This window comes from Notolepis coatsorum (assembly GCF_963971535.1).
Source record: "Notolepis coatsorum genome assembly, chromosome: 9".
NCBI classification, from domain to species: Eukaryota; Metazoa; Chordata; class Actinopteri; order Aulopiformes; family Paralepididae; genus Notolepis; species Notolepis coatsorum.
The window spans coordinates 47,355,573-47,372,135 of NC_140173.1; the positions used below are offsets into that span (position 1 = coordinate 47,355,573).

At 45.9% G+C, this 16,563-nt stretch overlaps 1 protein-coding gene across 2 annotated transcripts in view; it reads right to left on the reverse strand.

Annotated features, from left to right (window-relative positions):
• tial1 (TIA1 cytotoxic granule-associated RNA binding protein-like 1) overlaps positions 1–16,563 on the reverse strand; it is a 59,077-nt gene that overhangs the window by 9,793 nt on the left and 32,721 nt on the right. For both annotated transcript variants that reach the window (XM_084322096.1, XM_084322095.1), the window contains exons 9-11: positions 11,989–12,073; positions 7,689–7,812; positions 4,729–4,931 (exon numbers count right to left, since the gene is read on the reverse strand). In XM_084322096.1, coding sequence (XP_084178222.1) covers positions 4,729–4,931; positions 7,689–7,812; positions 11,989–12,073 — 412 coding nt within the window. The remainder of the gene's footprint in view (positions 1–4,728; positions 4,932–7,688; positions 7,813–11,988; positions 12,074–16,563) is intronic.

Below are 16,563 nucleotides of genomic sequence, written 5' to 3' on the forward strand. Positions count from 1 at the left end.
TGTTCATAGCTTACGGTTAGCCGGTCAGTGGCCTGGCGCGGGGTAGCTTGGCTTCTCGCGCGCCGCCGGGAGCTCGCTTCTGATCGCGTGCGTCGTTAGATCGGCGTCTCGCGAGCGGAAGCAATAGCTCCCGAACGGTTGGAGCAGCCGTTAGCTTGATGCTATTCTGTTGAACGTGCTTTGATTTTAACATGTTTTACACTCTTGACCACGACGTCATCCTTGACAGGGGATGTTCGTCGACCCTACCTGAGCCTAGACGGGGATTGCGTCAACAAAGAGGACTGTAGCGACTGGTGGAGCGGCGACGCTGCCCGGGTCGAACAACACAGGACGGCTGTGTTCTACGGTGTCTTGTTGTGACTGCACTTCGCTGATCTGCGTTCCGGGTAGGTACGGGGTTGGCCAGACCTCATAACACGTCTTCTGGTTTTACTTTGCTAAATGTATTGTGAATAACGGTGTTTTTTCCCAAAGCGTGTGTTGTTGCAATGCATTTGGGATACGTTGCGGGTTGTGTGTGAGCTGTTTTTGTCACTGGCAGTTAGCTTCTCCGTGCAGATCGTGATGTATTGATCTGGTTGTTGTGTGAGAAACATCATGGTGTTTATGTGTACCGTGTACTCACTACTAAGGCAACTAACCTATGAAGCTATGCTTGGTGACAAGTGAGTAAAAGAATGTTCTTTCTCAGACTGTAATGACAATGAACAGTGAGTTCACACATTAACAGGTTTTCCTGTTTTAACTGGCCGTATTGAGGGTAAAATAGGAGGATTGTGTTTTCCCCCCCCGGTTCCCTGGGGACTTTATCACCTCCTATCAGACATGTTGTGCATTAATTGTGTCTTTTGTGTGGTAGGGGTACGATGTAACTCTTAGCTTGATTGCTGAGGTTGTGCTAAATCTGCTGGAGAAACTTATTTCCTAAAGGGAAATTGGTTTGGTTGCTGTCATGTGTGCTTAGCAAGGCCTGTGGTCGATACTAATCAAGAATGATGTATTCTCTCATTGTGAAAAAAACGGCGTTCCTCTGTTGAGTGTTTTTGCCATTTTTTGTAGGTGATGATGGGTTGTGTGTGTCATGTGACCTACAACTGGGTTGTACTGGCCACAGAAGCACATGTGTATGTTGGACCGGGGTTCTTAGAGCCTTCTCTATTCTGTGTTTTTCCTTAGTAAAAATCAGATAGCAGGTTAGCTCATGCGCTGTGTGGAGCTGTGAAACGCTTCATAGAGCTGACTATGACTGTCATATTCTCTTTTTGTCGTTACGTCGTATCATGGGTGTGGGGTCGTAAAGGGGTGAACTGGTAACCTTTCCTCTCCCCATTGTTCTGTCGGTCAGGGGTACACCCCCTGTCCTTCAAGGTTCCCGTCACGTGGCGGTTCGGCACGTTACGGGGGGGGGGGGGGGGGAGGGAGTTCCTGGTCCCACGGCCTGGTATATTGGGCGTGTGCACCGCAGGAATTCCCCCGCCATAGAGTACGTCACCGTGCGCGTCTCTGTTGGTAGGACTTCCGTGTGCTGTTCAGGTCCATGTGATGGATCTGTTTTCAGGGGGGGTGGTCAGGGCTCCTCCTCACCAAGCGCCTACTCAGGCCTTCTGTGAGTTCGGACTCCTTCTTCCATGTGAGGAAGCCTCCATCAGAGTACAGAGCCTTCCTCCTCAGATTGTCAAAGTGAGTGGACCCTCTAGAAGGGTCCTTTTCTATTGTATGTATATTCGATTCAATTCGTTTATTGAGTGTGTATGGGTTCGGTGCCTCTTCCCCGGAGGCCCTAAAACCAGTTTTTTACATGGCTCAAGGTGCAATATATTCTTTTCAATCTGTACAGCTCGCGTGGGAAGTCTCTCTGGGGATCCCCGTCTCTTTCCTATGGGAGGGTGGTGGGATGTAAAAATGTGAACATTTTTTACCCCGGCTGTGTAGACTGGGATACATACTGTTGATGCTTCCTTCTTTCTATTCCAGAAGTGTTGGAGTTAGGGAGTGTCACACCCCTCTTGTCGTTCCCCTGGGCGCCTTGGGGATTCAATGACAGGTCTAAATAGCCTGTTCATTGATGGGGGTGTGTCCCGACGCACGTATAGTGCTAGCTCGCTGTAAACAGGCGATTGACTGGCACGCCTTGGTTGCTTGTGGTTGAAACAGCGTTTTTATAAAGCAACTGAGATGGGGGTTTTTCCTCTTCCGGCGACCACATCCCATGACCTGGGTGGGTTGTCGACGGATTCTCGTTCATGTCTGGGGGATGATGACGGGATGGATCTGAACATATGTAGTGGGGTCTCACGCCCTTGGGGTGGGCCACCAGGCGCGGTTCGTCCGAACGTCTGGGTGGCGCCTTCTTTTCATGTTAAGATCAACACGCATATCTGCCCTTCTCCTGGAGTAGGCATGTCGGCGTGGTTAGGGCACGGGACTGGTTCTGGTCACGCTGGTCCGGATCAGTTGAACCCGTTGTCCGCCGGGGATGCAGATCTGCTGTTCTGGTACCCTGAGGGACTTGGGCTTTTTTCAGGGGGAAAAATGCCAGGTCGGTCTGGGTGTCACAGGGTTAAGCGCTATGGAGACCCTGGTTGGGTATGTTTTTACTCAGCACTGTCGTCATGGCTTACAGCCATGCCATTCTGTACGCGCTCGATCTCGTCGGATCTCGGCCGCTACACAGGTTGGTCCTGGTTAGTACTTGGTTGGGAGACCGCCGGGGAATACCAGGTACGGTGTGCTTAGGGGCTGGTTCTCCATTATTTTTCGCTCCTCTCTCACGCATGGCGAAGAGGGGCCTGTGGGGGTGGTTTTTTGACCTCCTCTGGTGACCCTGTGCTTCCCGTACCGCCAGGCCCGGTCCGAAGTGATGTTTGCAACCCGTAGGCCTGGGTTAACCCTTTTTGGAAACTGAAACACTTGTACTGCGGTATAGCCGGTGTATACCCGCAGGTGTGTTTTGGAGTTTTTTCTTGAGGGGTTATAGGAACAACCACCGCATTGGGTAACACCGAGGTGGTTGATTCCCTGGTGTGTTGGAGCAGTGTCAACTCCCGGGTTCACCGGTTGAGGGTGCCCCTGCACGTTCATGACGTCTGCCAAATCGTGTCAGCCTTCTCTGCCTCGACCCCTCTGGGTGGGGGTTGTTGAATGGAGGCTTGGTCATGCAACACCGCCAGCTTACGCTCCTTCCGCCGGGGCGGCTGTGTTCAGCTGTCCCCTCTGGCGCCTGTCTCGTCCGCAGTCTCCAGGCTAGGGTTAACAGCCTGTTGCCTGGTTTTTCCCCGGTGCGCTGCCTGCTTCCGTTGGTTAACCTTTTTTGTGTGCTTACGGCCATGCTGACTGCCTATTCTGCAGGGTCAGTGTGCCAGGCGGTGTACTATTGGGGGGACGGGGCCCGCTCGGCTTACGGCCATACCGACCTGAACACGCCCGATCTCGTCCGATCTCGGAAGCTGGGCAGGTTCTGGCCTGGTTGGTTCCGCCTGGGAATACCAGGTGCAGTAACTGAGGGGCCTTTGTCCGAATACGCTGGCGATGTGGGGGGCGGGGCACTACGTGCCCACCTGGTGGGGTCTTGATGCTGGCATCATGGACTTCTCCGGGCCCCCATTCTAGGGAGTCCAGTCCTTTTGGTGGGTCTGGGTCTTCCTTCGTGCTCCGCTGCTACGGCCTTGCCACGGGGTTGGGTTTGCCCTTGACCCCGTGATTCTGGGGGCAGTAACGAGGTTGTTCCTCCGTTCGTTCCCGGGTGGCATGCGGGTTGTGCGTGTGTGTAGTCGTGGGGTCAAGCCACGGTCTGCTCACCCTGTGCGTTGGGTTGCTTGAGTGCCTCTTCGCACGGTCGGGTCCGTCGCCCTCCCGTGACGTCCCTAATAGGGGGGCTACCCTCCATTAGGGGGGGTCGGGGGGGCTCGGCCCTCCCTGTTCTGATGGTTTTGGGGGGCTGTCAGCGGGGTGTATTTGTCAGCCAAGTGGCTCCGCTTGGCCTCCCTTGTGCAGTAGCGATGCCAAGCTAAGCCACTAACGATACAGAACGTTAGGTTATGACTATAACCAAGTTCTGTTAGTTAGGGGCGATGCTTGGCATCGGACGGCCGCTGCAGCCCTTGTCCTCACCTTGTGGTGAAAGCTTGGGAAGGAGGAGAGCAGGTGACCACACACCTGCTTATGAGGGTAAGCTGATGAGGGGTGTGGTCAGACTAATACTGGTATTAGAGGTACATTTGTGGTTTATTCAGTACGCGTGCACGTACGCGAGATAGTGCAGTAGCGATGCCAAGCATCGCCCCTAACTAACAGAACTTGGTTATAGTCATAACCTAACGTTATTCACCGTCAAAGATGGGGGGGGGAAAAACGAATAATAATAATTTATATTCTCATTTGGTTCATTACAATTTCATTACAAAGCATAGTAACAGACACAATATTTCTGACAATGGGAATACATTCCCTGAGGTCCATAGATGTCCCTAAATACCAGGAACATGCAAATGGACCTTGTAGAAGTTGAGCAATCTTCCATTTACTTGGGTATGTATTTTTAGGTGAATTCTCAGAAAATATGGCTAAGGTAGAGGTTAATGGACCAATTTTACCAAAACTGCAGTGTACTTGGAAACAGCGTAAATTGTTTTCGGGGCCTCGTAGATTTCCCATATATTGTCCTAAACGAGCCCCCGGGAATTTAAGAAATATTGTTGGACCCTGATTAGTTGGCGTTAAACTTACTCTCCTCCAAATCCTTGTTGATTCCATGTCTGTCCATACACGCCATAAGAGGGGACTTGCCAGCTGTTGCTCATGTACTGTCCATACTGTTGCTGCTGTTGCTGCTGCTGTTGCTGCTGCTGTTGCTGCTGCTGCTGCTGTTGCTGATGCTGCTGGGGATTCCCGTACACCTGGTTCCACTGTCCCCACTGGCCATACTCCATCTAGATTCATACAAACACAAAATACACGGTTAGAAAATGCAGAAGAAGTGGCTTTACTGCCCAAGTTGTGCTCTACGTGAATCACAGACCGTAGCACCGGTGTCAGATAAAACATGGTACTGTATAGAAGAATTTAGCTACACCTAAAATCCCATCACCAGGAGTTTGCCTTCGTCACACATGGAAGAAAACATTTTAGATATCTCCAGTGACACTAAATAAATTGTCCAGGGCCCTCATTCATCAACGTGGCGTAGAAAATGTTCTATTTCCACACGTAAGCACAGAATTTAGAATCAGTGCACGCACAAAAAAAACGGGATTTATCACACATGCGTACACAGGTTCTACGCACACCTGTCTTGATAAATATGACTTTGATCCTACGTTTGAGCTTGTGCACTGTTTTAAGTATTTGCATACCAGAACCGCCCCGATTAACCATATACGGTAATGGAATACCCCCATGAAATGTGGAAAAATGGACTAAGCCGAGGGAAGCGTGTTATGAGACAGGCTGACAGACGTGTACACGTACGGTGATGTCGGATATGATATCTATTAACCATTGCTGCCTGGGCAGCGCAAACACTAATAAAGACCGTGCTGGAATATGACTGCCTTTTCCCGTGTTGTTTGATTAATACCCAGGGATTAAAGTTCTCCTCAATTTTATTCCAAATCGCGATGGATTTTCCGTAAATTTTCTACCTGCTGCATATGATTTCTAGAGGCATACTACAATCTATTTTGATGTCAGTATTGGGTAGTCTATATAAACAATAATACGAGAGCATATACAAGAACAATGAATCTCACTGCATGTATGATGTAGCCTGCCTTTCAATACATGAACTTGAATTCCATCATGTTTGTGTGCGGGACTCACAAGGCTGTTGTCACAATGGGTGGTACCGGTACAGTAATAACAGTCTACACAATATCACGATGGACCATGCCATAGCCTATGTTCTATTATGACATGATCTGTGACGACAAATGTTCTAGAATGTTTGATTAAGATATCATACTCTGACAGCATGCCTATGATCAACAAAAACGCGAACTTGAATCCCATCATCATATTTACATAGTCTGTCCACTATCTGGTGTCATTGCAATGCGTTTTTTATTCTTTCTTGCAGTAAAAAGGGGGAAGAACACTATATCGTGGGTGTTCATATGACTTGTATTCTGCTTACAGCTTCGAAATTCCACTTGTTTCGTTTAACGTAAAGCCTTTTAAATATAATCAAAACGTTCCCGTGTTTCTGCGGTCTGTGCGCAAAATAATAACGGGTTGAGCTACGCGGAGCGCAGTCAGTCAGTACACCCCGTATATTCCGATAACGCTATATAAACCATGCTGCATTCATTCTGAGAGAAAGATCTATTATTCCAAATGCTATTTATAGGGTTTTGACCATAATTACACTACTGTTGTTATTTTACAATGAACTATAATGAATTACGGTTCATACAGAACATGCCAGTGTTGAAACTAATGCACAGAAGCTCATTTCCTTGTTGTAATAATATATTCTACCACTGGGCGTCAGCTAAGTGTGCTCCGAGCTGTGCGTACACATAAGCACGAAGTCAAGTTCAAGTTGAAATTGATGAATCCCACTCTTTGCTTAGAAATGGTCGTACGCACAGGTTAAGCACATATCTGTGCGTAAGACACGTTGATGAATGAGGGCCCAGGTCTATATGGTTGAGTAAAGGTAGTACTTGGTCTACAGGATGGGCATGCACAGATAGCTATTTTAAAGTACTACTTCAGTTAATATTGGTAGTAGTTTAGTTTATTAATTTAGCACATTATTTAAAAACAGTGCTAGGAGTATGACCTCTGATCTGCTTGTTTGAGCATGAAGTTTCCACCCTATACACATTTGATGATGCTTATGCCCTGCTTTATTCACAACCACTCACGAGACGAATATATTATATATTATTACAAACCTCATATTCCCATGGTCAGGGGATAGAATTTGTGCAGATTGCAGTGACTGTTCTACCCCCACATTGGTTATGTGCACCATTGAGGTCATGGATCAGCTTCATACCGTCTTCTATCCGACCTACAACGTCTAAACCATGCATGTTCTAGTTCATTGCTGGATTAAGTACTTCTATTCTATTCGCATATATGCTTACTACATGTATCTATTGCTATGTCCGCCCATCACAAACACGCAAACTGTCTAATGCCTGTCCCTGTCTCCCTGTGAGTAGATGTCCCGTGGTGATGACCGGAGTGGTGGACGTCCCGTGGTGATGGCCGGGAGGATGCGATCCTCTCTACGCTGCCCCCATACCTCAAATGGATCAGTCATCAGCTCTATTTTCAATCTTTCAAAATGTTCTTATGTACCCCAGTTGCTATTGCATGTACTTATTTGTGTTTCATTACACGTATATGTACATGCTTACCAACTGTTTCGCCTGTTTTATAGCAACACTACTATCACCGACATCTAAGAAGGGAGATCCCCCCTTGAACGGCCCTTCTAAGGTTTCTCCCCTTCACATTGCCTGTGGTGCTTTTTTTCCTATTGCTAGGTTTTTAGTGAGTTTTCCCCTTACCTTTGCCTGGGGTATGAAATGGAAGATAGACAAGGATAGATATCATGTTCAAAACACATCAACAAGAGCCAATAACAAGAAGAAAAGAAAGAAAGAAAAAAAGAATAGTAAGAGCTGCATCTGTGCCCACCCTGTGTAATGTGACATGAAGACTGGTCCTCCTACCTGCTGTGGACTCTTGGCCATGTCAGTTGACTCTTTGCCCCAGTAACACTTAACCATGTGGCCCTCGATGGCTGTACCGTTTACCGACACGATGGCATGGGCAGCACTTTCGTGAGAGGAGAACCTTTAAAAGAACAAGAGTTTAGTTCTAAACCGTTCAGCTCCTTTCAAACTGAAGACAAACAGGTTTTCTTTTCGCAAACTTAATATGCACTTTATAGATAGATAGAATAGAATATGAGTTATGTCATGTTGACACCATGACATAACTGCTGCTGGTGGTGGGGCAGGGTTGTTTGTGTTGGACATAGGGGTGTAACAATGCATCGCAATTAGGGATGCTCGATATTGGCTTTTTTACCAATACCGATATACCGATATTGTCCAACTCTTAATTTCCGATACCTATATCAACCGATATCACATTTTAATGCCGATATCGGCCGATAATATCGGACATCATTTCTATAGAAATGTTAAAAAAATTAAAATAAAAAATTGAAAACCGATACCGATATTTTCCGATATCACATTTTAATGCCGATATCGGCCGATAATATCGGTAGGCCAATAATATCGGACATCCCTAATCGCAATGCATCGATCCTAAGGTCGAATCGCATCTAATCGTGGTCAAATGAATATTGAATCGTTGCCTAAAGAATCGTAACCGAATTGAATCGTTGTGGGGTCAAATATTTACACCCCTATTATTGACCTATAGTCCAGTCATGCTGAGTGAATCTGTTCCCCCAGCCACATTTGTGTATAAAACATTTTTGGGGGAATTAACTGATCGAAAATGTATCGAATCGCATCGTGGTCAAATGAAGAGATTTCATTATGCATTGAATCGTTGCCTGAATAATCGTAATTGCATCTTTTCATTATCTGAAAAAATAAAAATTTAATAAAAAATCGAACCCTAACTAACCTTACCGTCATGCACTTGTCCTAATAAACTAACCTACACTGTAGCACTCAACACTTTGATGAACATTGTTACTCAGCTGATAGAGTTGTACCCTTCCTGATGACTTGTCGTACAGAACTTGTAAGTCGATTTGGATAAAAGCGTCAGCTAAATGATTAAATGTAAATTAATCTAATCATAACAAGTTTTCAAAAGGCAGTCAGAAATTATTACTGCAGTGTTAACACATTGAGTGCCACGCCCCTTCCGGGAAGTGACCTGGCCTTGCCGTCCATTAACCCCATGTAAACGTAGTTGTACTTTGTAGACCTAAACCTATAGTATAGCTATGGGTCTAATAACGCCGTCGAGTCTCATTGAGCTGCTTCTGGTCAACGTGCAAATAACAGATTCTTTTTTCATCCGTACATTTCCGTTTTATACCGTTTTGAATATGAACATAGTCCGGCCGCTTCTGAGCAATTCCAGGGAAAAGACACGAAAACAGCGTTTTTGTGTAATTCAATAAACACGTTGTAATGTAATAGCTTCAATCGCAGTAGAAATAAATATCAGATCAACGCAAGCTTTCATATATGGTGTCCTTACCTGGTCTCTGAAGTAATGCAAAAAAATAATCCAATAATCTCATCGCCATTCCAGTTATCCACAGCGATCGTGCCTCCGACGTTGTTGGACATTGCACTTCAACGGGCGGGCGGGGTCAAACCATCCCTACAAGCGTGTGTTTTGCCAGAGTGTTTAGGACCCGCCCCCATGCCGCAGATCGGTAGAGAAATTAAACAAACCCGTTTCTAACGGGGTGCAATAATGCCCGAAGGCGTTAGAGGGCGGTATAATACCGTCTGCCAGCTCAGACACACTCAGAACAGTATGCACAAGGTGCCCCGCTGAATTATGAATGGCAATAGATAATAAAGAAATACCGTGACAGAAACGTTGATCTACGTTTCCGGCACTCAACGGTCGGGCCACAGAAACGTAGATCTACATGAACGGCAGTCAATGTGTTAAGGGCTATAAAAATCACAGCCCTTCACACATTATCGAGAACACACAAACAGATTATTTATTAAATCTAGAATAATTAAACTTGAAGACGTGGTTAAGTTTCAAACAGTGTTGATTATGTTTAGGGCAAGAAATAAGATACTGCCAGAAAGGTTCCAAAATCGTTTTTCATTTAGAAAGTGAGTTTATTAGAAAGAATTTAATTAAAATGTTGATCCACTTTTTCTTCTTATTTTCTATTTTTCTTCCATCCCAATTTCGTGTATCCAATTCTCCCCTCCCCTGTCTTGAACGTTGCTCGACTATGCCCCCCACTGGTCGGTTGTAGAGAGGATAGAAGCCTTGCATCACGTGTTCCCTCCGGCACACGAGGAGGCAGCCTGTCACATCTTTTCGCCTGACAGCGCGGACTCTCATTGGCGAGATGTAACGCATGAGAGGCTCACACTACCCTTGCCACTTCCTGTCTCTGCTGTGCAGGTGTCTCCCAACCGACCTGTAGGGGTCGCTGTCCACAACGTCCAATCCCCACCCATCGACTTCCACCCGCTGACTCTGCCAAATGAGCCAGTACGACGGCCGGCCCAAGCCGAAGGCAATGCTGAGACTGGGATTCAATACCGGAGTCTCTTGCATTGGTGACGAGTGCAATCTCCGCTACGCCACCCAGCCGCCCAGAGGAAATTAAATTTTAAACATCAGTTTGCAGGTACCACACTTAAACAGATGTGTCCTGGCTTCAGTTATTGGTGTAAAATTGTGGAATTCTTTCCATAGCGATCTTAACCCCATCCCCATTCTAATCACTGTGCGGACCTCCCTGTATCTCCCTTGCACCGCTGCCTACGTTAAAATTGCAATGACGATCTAATCCTGCCAGGTGGCAGTATCGCCTACCTTTTGAACTGGGATAGTTTAGTGTAGGGATAATTTATCTAAAAAAAAAAATTGTCTGCAAGGACTCCTCCCTTTCAGAGCACAGAGCGATCGCTCTGAGATTTGATCGCGTCAAACCTATTTCCCGTATACACGAGTAATCGCGATGGCAATGGGATCACTGGGGATTATTCTTTTTGGAGTACCTTCTGGCTAAGGTAAGGTCTATTCTATGTCTATTTTACCGAACCTGAAACATGTTTTTGTAGCGATCACAGTGTCGTATTTTACCGGACCTAAACCATGCTTTTGGTAACAATCGCAGTTTTGAGTTAAAACGACCCTCCCCCCCCCCCCCCCCCTTAATGATTTTGTGAAGACACATATGTACATGGTATATACCTTTGATTTGGAAGTATTTGGGGTTTCAGGCGAGCAACCCGAACGATCTGGGCATATTGCATATAACGCGTCATATCTCACGATTTATGAAAAAAGACTGGATTATTTTGGAAAGGGGCGATGTTTAGCGTGTAATAGTGCACAAACTACAGTATGTAGAAATTAACTGGTTAGTCAGTGATGGACTATGAACAATGCCTGTCAAATGAGCCATACTATTGTCTCCATAGCTATAATACAGAACACATGATGGGTCTGCAAACATCGCTAAAATTGTCAATAATGCTGGGGCCATTGAGTAAAGATGGGAAAAGAGCGTGGCGGTCAATGAGTTAAGGGGTGTAATAATATTTGTCAATTCAAAAAGAATTATACAAATAAAATATTTAGTCATTATCAAATATGAATCTGAATAGTGAGATATTTTCTTTTCTTTCTTTCCTTTTTTCCCCCTTGTTTAATCTGTGAATTGTTTGTTTCTAGGTATATTGCATGAATCATTATTTTGTGTAAATTAGGTTGTACGCCGACCATCAAGTGTTACTCGTTTAGTTCAGGAATAGGGGGCAGGTAATTATAAGATTTATTCTTCTTCCTGCTCCTTTTGCCCATGGTAGAAGGTTTTTGTATGAAAACTGTAAGATTTATATTACTTCCATGTGGCAAATAAAACTCTGAATCTGAAGGTACACAATAATACATTTAGGGATACCATGACATTTAATTTCTTAGCCTGTTTTTTTCCCTTCGCCAGACACTTTCCATATTGTGTGTGTGTGTGTGTGTGTGTGTGTGTGTGTGTGTGTGTGTGTGTGTGTGTGTGTGTGTGTGTGTGTGTGTGTGTGTGTGTGTGTCCATTTGATTTAGGTGCCAATGCAGAAACTGTTTCACCCCAATATGACATTTCTGACAAAGCAAAATTACAGAATTACATTTCCAAGTGTGCAAAAATCACAATACAGCAGTATGTACATCGCTTTTGGATGCCACGCAGAGGGTGAGTGCTGTGCTACCTCGCTTGTCATTGTGTTGTGCATTTGTATTGATTGTAATACATTGCATCTCTGAAAGCAGTACCTGATGAAAGAATATCCTTTCTCAGGGAAAACTCTGATCTCCATTATTTGACCAAAAGGCGAGAAGGTCTGTCGCATTAGGTGTTCTGAAAGATGAGAAAAAAATTCAGTCAGTGCTTTGGCTGTGGAAAAAAGGGAAAACCACTCAATTCAGTACGTCATACAGTTATTTCTATCATCTAGGATTATTTATGAAAATGGACCAACTATTTCCGAAAGCCAGAAAGTCAGGGGACTAAGACTTGAACCTGTTACATCATCAAGATGTAGCATCTAGGGGCAGCTGGGTAGCGCAGTGGACTAAGCACTCGCCTACCACCGCAGAGACTCTGTGATCGAATCCAGCTGGCAGTCGTCCCTACTAACACAATTGGCAGTGTTAGTGGGTGGGAAGCCGGTGGGGTATGTGTCCTGGTCGTTGTAAACTGCGACTCCTACTGGTCGTGGTCGGTCGGGGCGCCTGTCCAGCAGGGAGCGGATGATCTTGGGGAAATAGCGTGAACCTCCTTGCTGTCAGGTGAAAAGAAGCGGCTGGCGACTCCACATGTATCGGAGGAGGCATGTGGTAATTCTACACCATCCCCAGGTTGACAGTGGGGCAATGCACGCAACGACCAGGAAGGGAATTGGCATAATGGCTAAATTGGGATGGGTGAAAAATACAGAAAGCCCAAGAATAATTTTTTTCTTTTAAAGATGTAGCATCAGGGCCCTCATCTATCAATGGTGAGTATGCACAGATATGTGCGTAAACCGTGCGTACAATCATTTCTAAGCAAAGTGTGGGACTTATCAACATGAACGCGTGCTTGCGATTGTGCATATATCTACGCACAGCTCAGACCGTGCGTACATGGCGCCAAGCGGTAGAATAAGAAAACTGCAACACGTAAAATAAGCTTTCGTGCATTAGTTTAAACACAGATGTGTTCGGTATGACCCGTAATTCATTATAGTTAATTGTAAAATAGCGACATTAGTGTAATTATTGTCAAACCCTATAAATAGCATTTGGAATTGTTTTTTCCGAATGAATGCATCATGGTTTATCGTTGCATTTGGCTGATTGCCGGTGGCCGGGAGGAACGCACGACCCAGGCCTAATTTTATTTAATCAACCATCTACATACTGTAACTTTTCAGTGCACATTTTTATTTTACATTGTGACAACAGCCTATGTGTGAGCTCCCGCACAGACGTGATGGAATTCAAGTTCAAGTTTTTATTGATCACATAGGCAGGCTACACATGGCGTAGGCTACATGGCAGTGAGATTCATTGTTATTGTATGCTCTCGTATTATTGTTATAGGCTATTGTCAAGAAAGGAAGTACATTATTTTCAATCGTGGCTTTAATTCGTAGCCGAGAAGCAGTCTAGTCCTAGCAGCTTCATTAATCCCATAAATAGACTATAAAATAGCCTATAACATTATAAAGGATAGGCTATAGCAGGGGTTCCCAACCTTTCTTCCCCAGAGCCCCACGATTCCTTGGAGACATAGGAATATGATATGATATATATAGGTATACTGGTCCGTCAGCGAGGAGATAGCCCACAGCGGATAGCCATTTGAGAATAGGCTATTATGGCCAAACGAGGGCCTATAGCAGGGGTCGGCAATAGGCGGCCCGCGGGCCGAAATTGGCCAGCCAGCAATAATTTCTGGCCCGTCAGTTTATTTTGAGAATATGATATTTATTTTACTTGCGGGAAATATTCACTTGTGACGCCAGAGTGTCTTTGAGAAGCTGTATCTATTCATCATATCTATGTCTGTCACTATAGCCAATTGAAATGCTAGAAATGGTCACGTGGACTGGGAGAACCAATGGAAAATTCGTGTATATTTTCCCTAACGCGCTTTCACTTCCACGTTCGGGTACCGGGCCGCGTGTAGCTTATTGACAGCGGAAGAGTGCAAGAATGTGACAATGTGACCATGTGACCGCGGCAGCGCGAGAGAGCGGCAGTGCGGAAATAGGCTGTCTATTGCCATTCTCTAAGACAAACTCTAACCTTAACCAGCTCCTTAACAGCGCCTAAACTTAACCCTTCTAACCTTAACCAACTCCGAAACAATGCCTAACCTTAACCTTAACCATGCCTAACCTTGGGGGGGCAGGTGGCGCACGGAGATTACGTTCGTCACCAACACCGGGAGACACTAGGATTCGCCTGTTCGAATCCAGCTCCCGGCGTTGCTATCAGCTTGGCTGGCCTCTCACACTGATACAATTGGCTGTATCAGGGGGTGGGAAAGCTGAAGGGTGGGTCCTGGGCATTGTGGACAGCGACCCCTACAGTTCGGTCGGGGCGCCTGCTCAGCGAGGGTTGGAACTGAGGAGAGATAGTGTGGCCTCCCACACGCTACACTCTCCCCGGTGAGAACCTGCGCGGCCAGGTTGGCCTGCCCCAGGCTGCACATGCGTCGGAGGAAAGCATGCGACAGTCTCCGGTCTCCCGGACCAACAGTAGGGGAAAGTATGCAACAACCAGGAAGGGTGGGATGGGAGAAAAATCGGGAAAAAGGAGGGGAAGAAAGATAAAAAAAAAAAAAAAAAAAAAAACATGCCTAACCTTAACCATAGAAAGAATATTGCCATTCTCTAAGACAAACTCTAACCTTAACCAGCTCCTAAGCGCCTAAACTTAACCCTTCTAACCTTAACCAACTCCGAAACAATGCCTTAGCCAGGTGAGCTAAGCTTCGAATGAAAATCATCTGCGATTACGCCTACATAATGCTGCAAACTCTGCCGCTCCGCTCCGCGGCTGCCGCGCCTGCCGCGTGGCGTGTCGCAGCCAATCAGGGAAAACGCGGAAGCACTCGGGCGCACTCTTCCGCTGTCAATAAGCAATAAGCTACCGGGCCGCATGTAGTCTTTTACCAGCAAAAATTTGTTAAAAAAATTAAAATAAAACTTCTTTGGATAGCTTCTTTGCAAAGGGGAAATACCAACTGAGGAGCCAGAAGAGGAGCCTACAACCTCCAAGACACATAAAGCTTCTTTTAATAAACAGGAGTCATACTTAAAATACGGGTTTATCGCAACAGGTGACTCTTCCGTGCCGACGTCCTCTCTGCATAATATGTGGCGACAAGATAGCAAACGTGGCAATGATGACAACTGTGTTCAAGTTGGCAGATAAAGTAGCTGCATTCAACACCAATCTGGAATTGGAGGGCAGCGAGTAAACATTTGACATGTTTCAAACATTAGCAGGGATTTTGGAGGACTGAAACAAGCCCAGGGCAGGGCTGCATTATGGTGAGTCGTGTTTTCATGCATTCTGTTCTGCTGTTCATGTGTTGCTTATGCACTCGCCGCGGTGCTGCATGAAAATTAAATGCCCATCCTACTGATCTGCTGTTCATGTGTTGCTTATGCACTCGCCGCGGTGCTGCATGAAAATCAAATGCCCATCCTACTGATCTGCTGTTCATGCGTTGCTTATGCACTCGCCGCGGTGCTGCATGAAAATCAAATGCCCATCCTACTGTTCTGCTGTTCATGTGTTGCTTATGCACTCGCCGCGGTGCTGCATTTTTCACTATCATTATATTAAATTAGCCATTGTTTTTGGTTCTGGCCCGCCATTCAATGGCTTGGGGAAAAATTGGCCCGCGGCCAAACCTAATTGCCTACCCCTGGCCTATAAATATTATTTAATGTTTTCATAAGCATAAAGATACAAGAGGGCGGCTAGGTGGTGTAGTGGTCTAAGGCACTCGCCACCAGTGTGGAGACGCTAGGATTCGCGTGTTCGAATCCAGCTCTCCACATTGTTTTTCAGTTTGGCTGGTCGTCCGCAGTAATACACATTGGCCGTATTACGGGGAGGGAAAAACTGAAGGGTGGGGATCGAACGTTGTGAACAAGCGACTCCTACAAGTCGGTTGGTGCGCCTGCGCAGTAGAATCAGGAAGTGTCGGGGGCAGCGTGAGCCTCCCACGCGTTACTCCTCGAACACTGAGAGATCGAGCTGCGCAGGTGAAAAGATGCGACTGCTGTTACCTCAAGTACCGGAGGGGACTTGTGCTATGTATGACTTAGTCCTCACTGCAGCCGGCTTGTGGGAGGCAAGAAACAGCGTTCGTGACAGGGGAGGGTTGAATTGGATGATACGAAATTGGGATGGGAGAAAATATAGAAAATGGGAGAAAAAAGTGGATCAAAAAAAAAAAAAAGCATAAAGATACAAGGACAACAGTTAGATTAACGATCAAGTTAGTTTACTGTATGCAGGCTTTGCAGGGCTCCGTGTCTGTGCCATGCGTAAGTTACTGTTGCATATGTAGGCTATGCTATTATATATAATTTATATAGGCTACCTAATACCGACAATAAAATAGATTGTATGCCTCTACAAATCATATTATACCAGGTAGCCAATCGAACTTTAAAAGAATGAAACGAAAAAAGGCATTCATATTCCAGCATGGTTATTAATAGGGGTGGAACGGTACGCATTCGAACCGTACACCGTTCGGTACGACCTCCACGGTTCGGGGCATGTTGGTATTGTTCTGTTATAACGTTAGCCGCAAGCTAACTAGCGTTAGCCACGAGC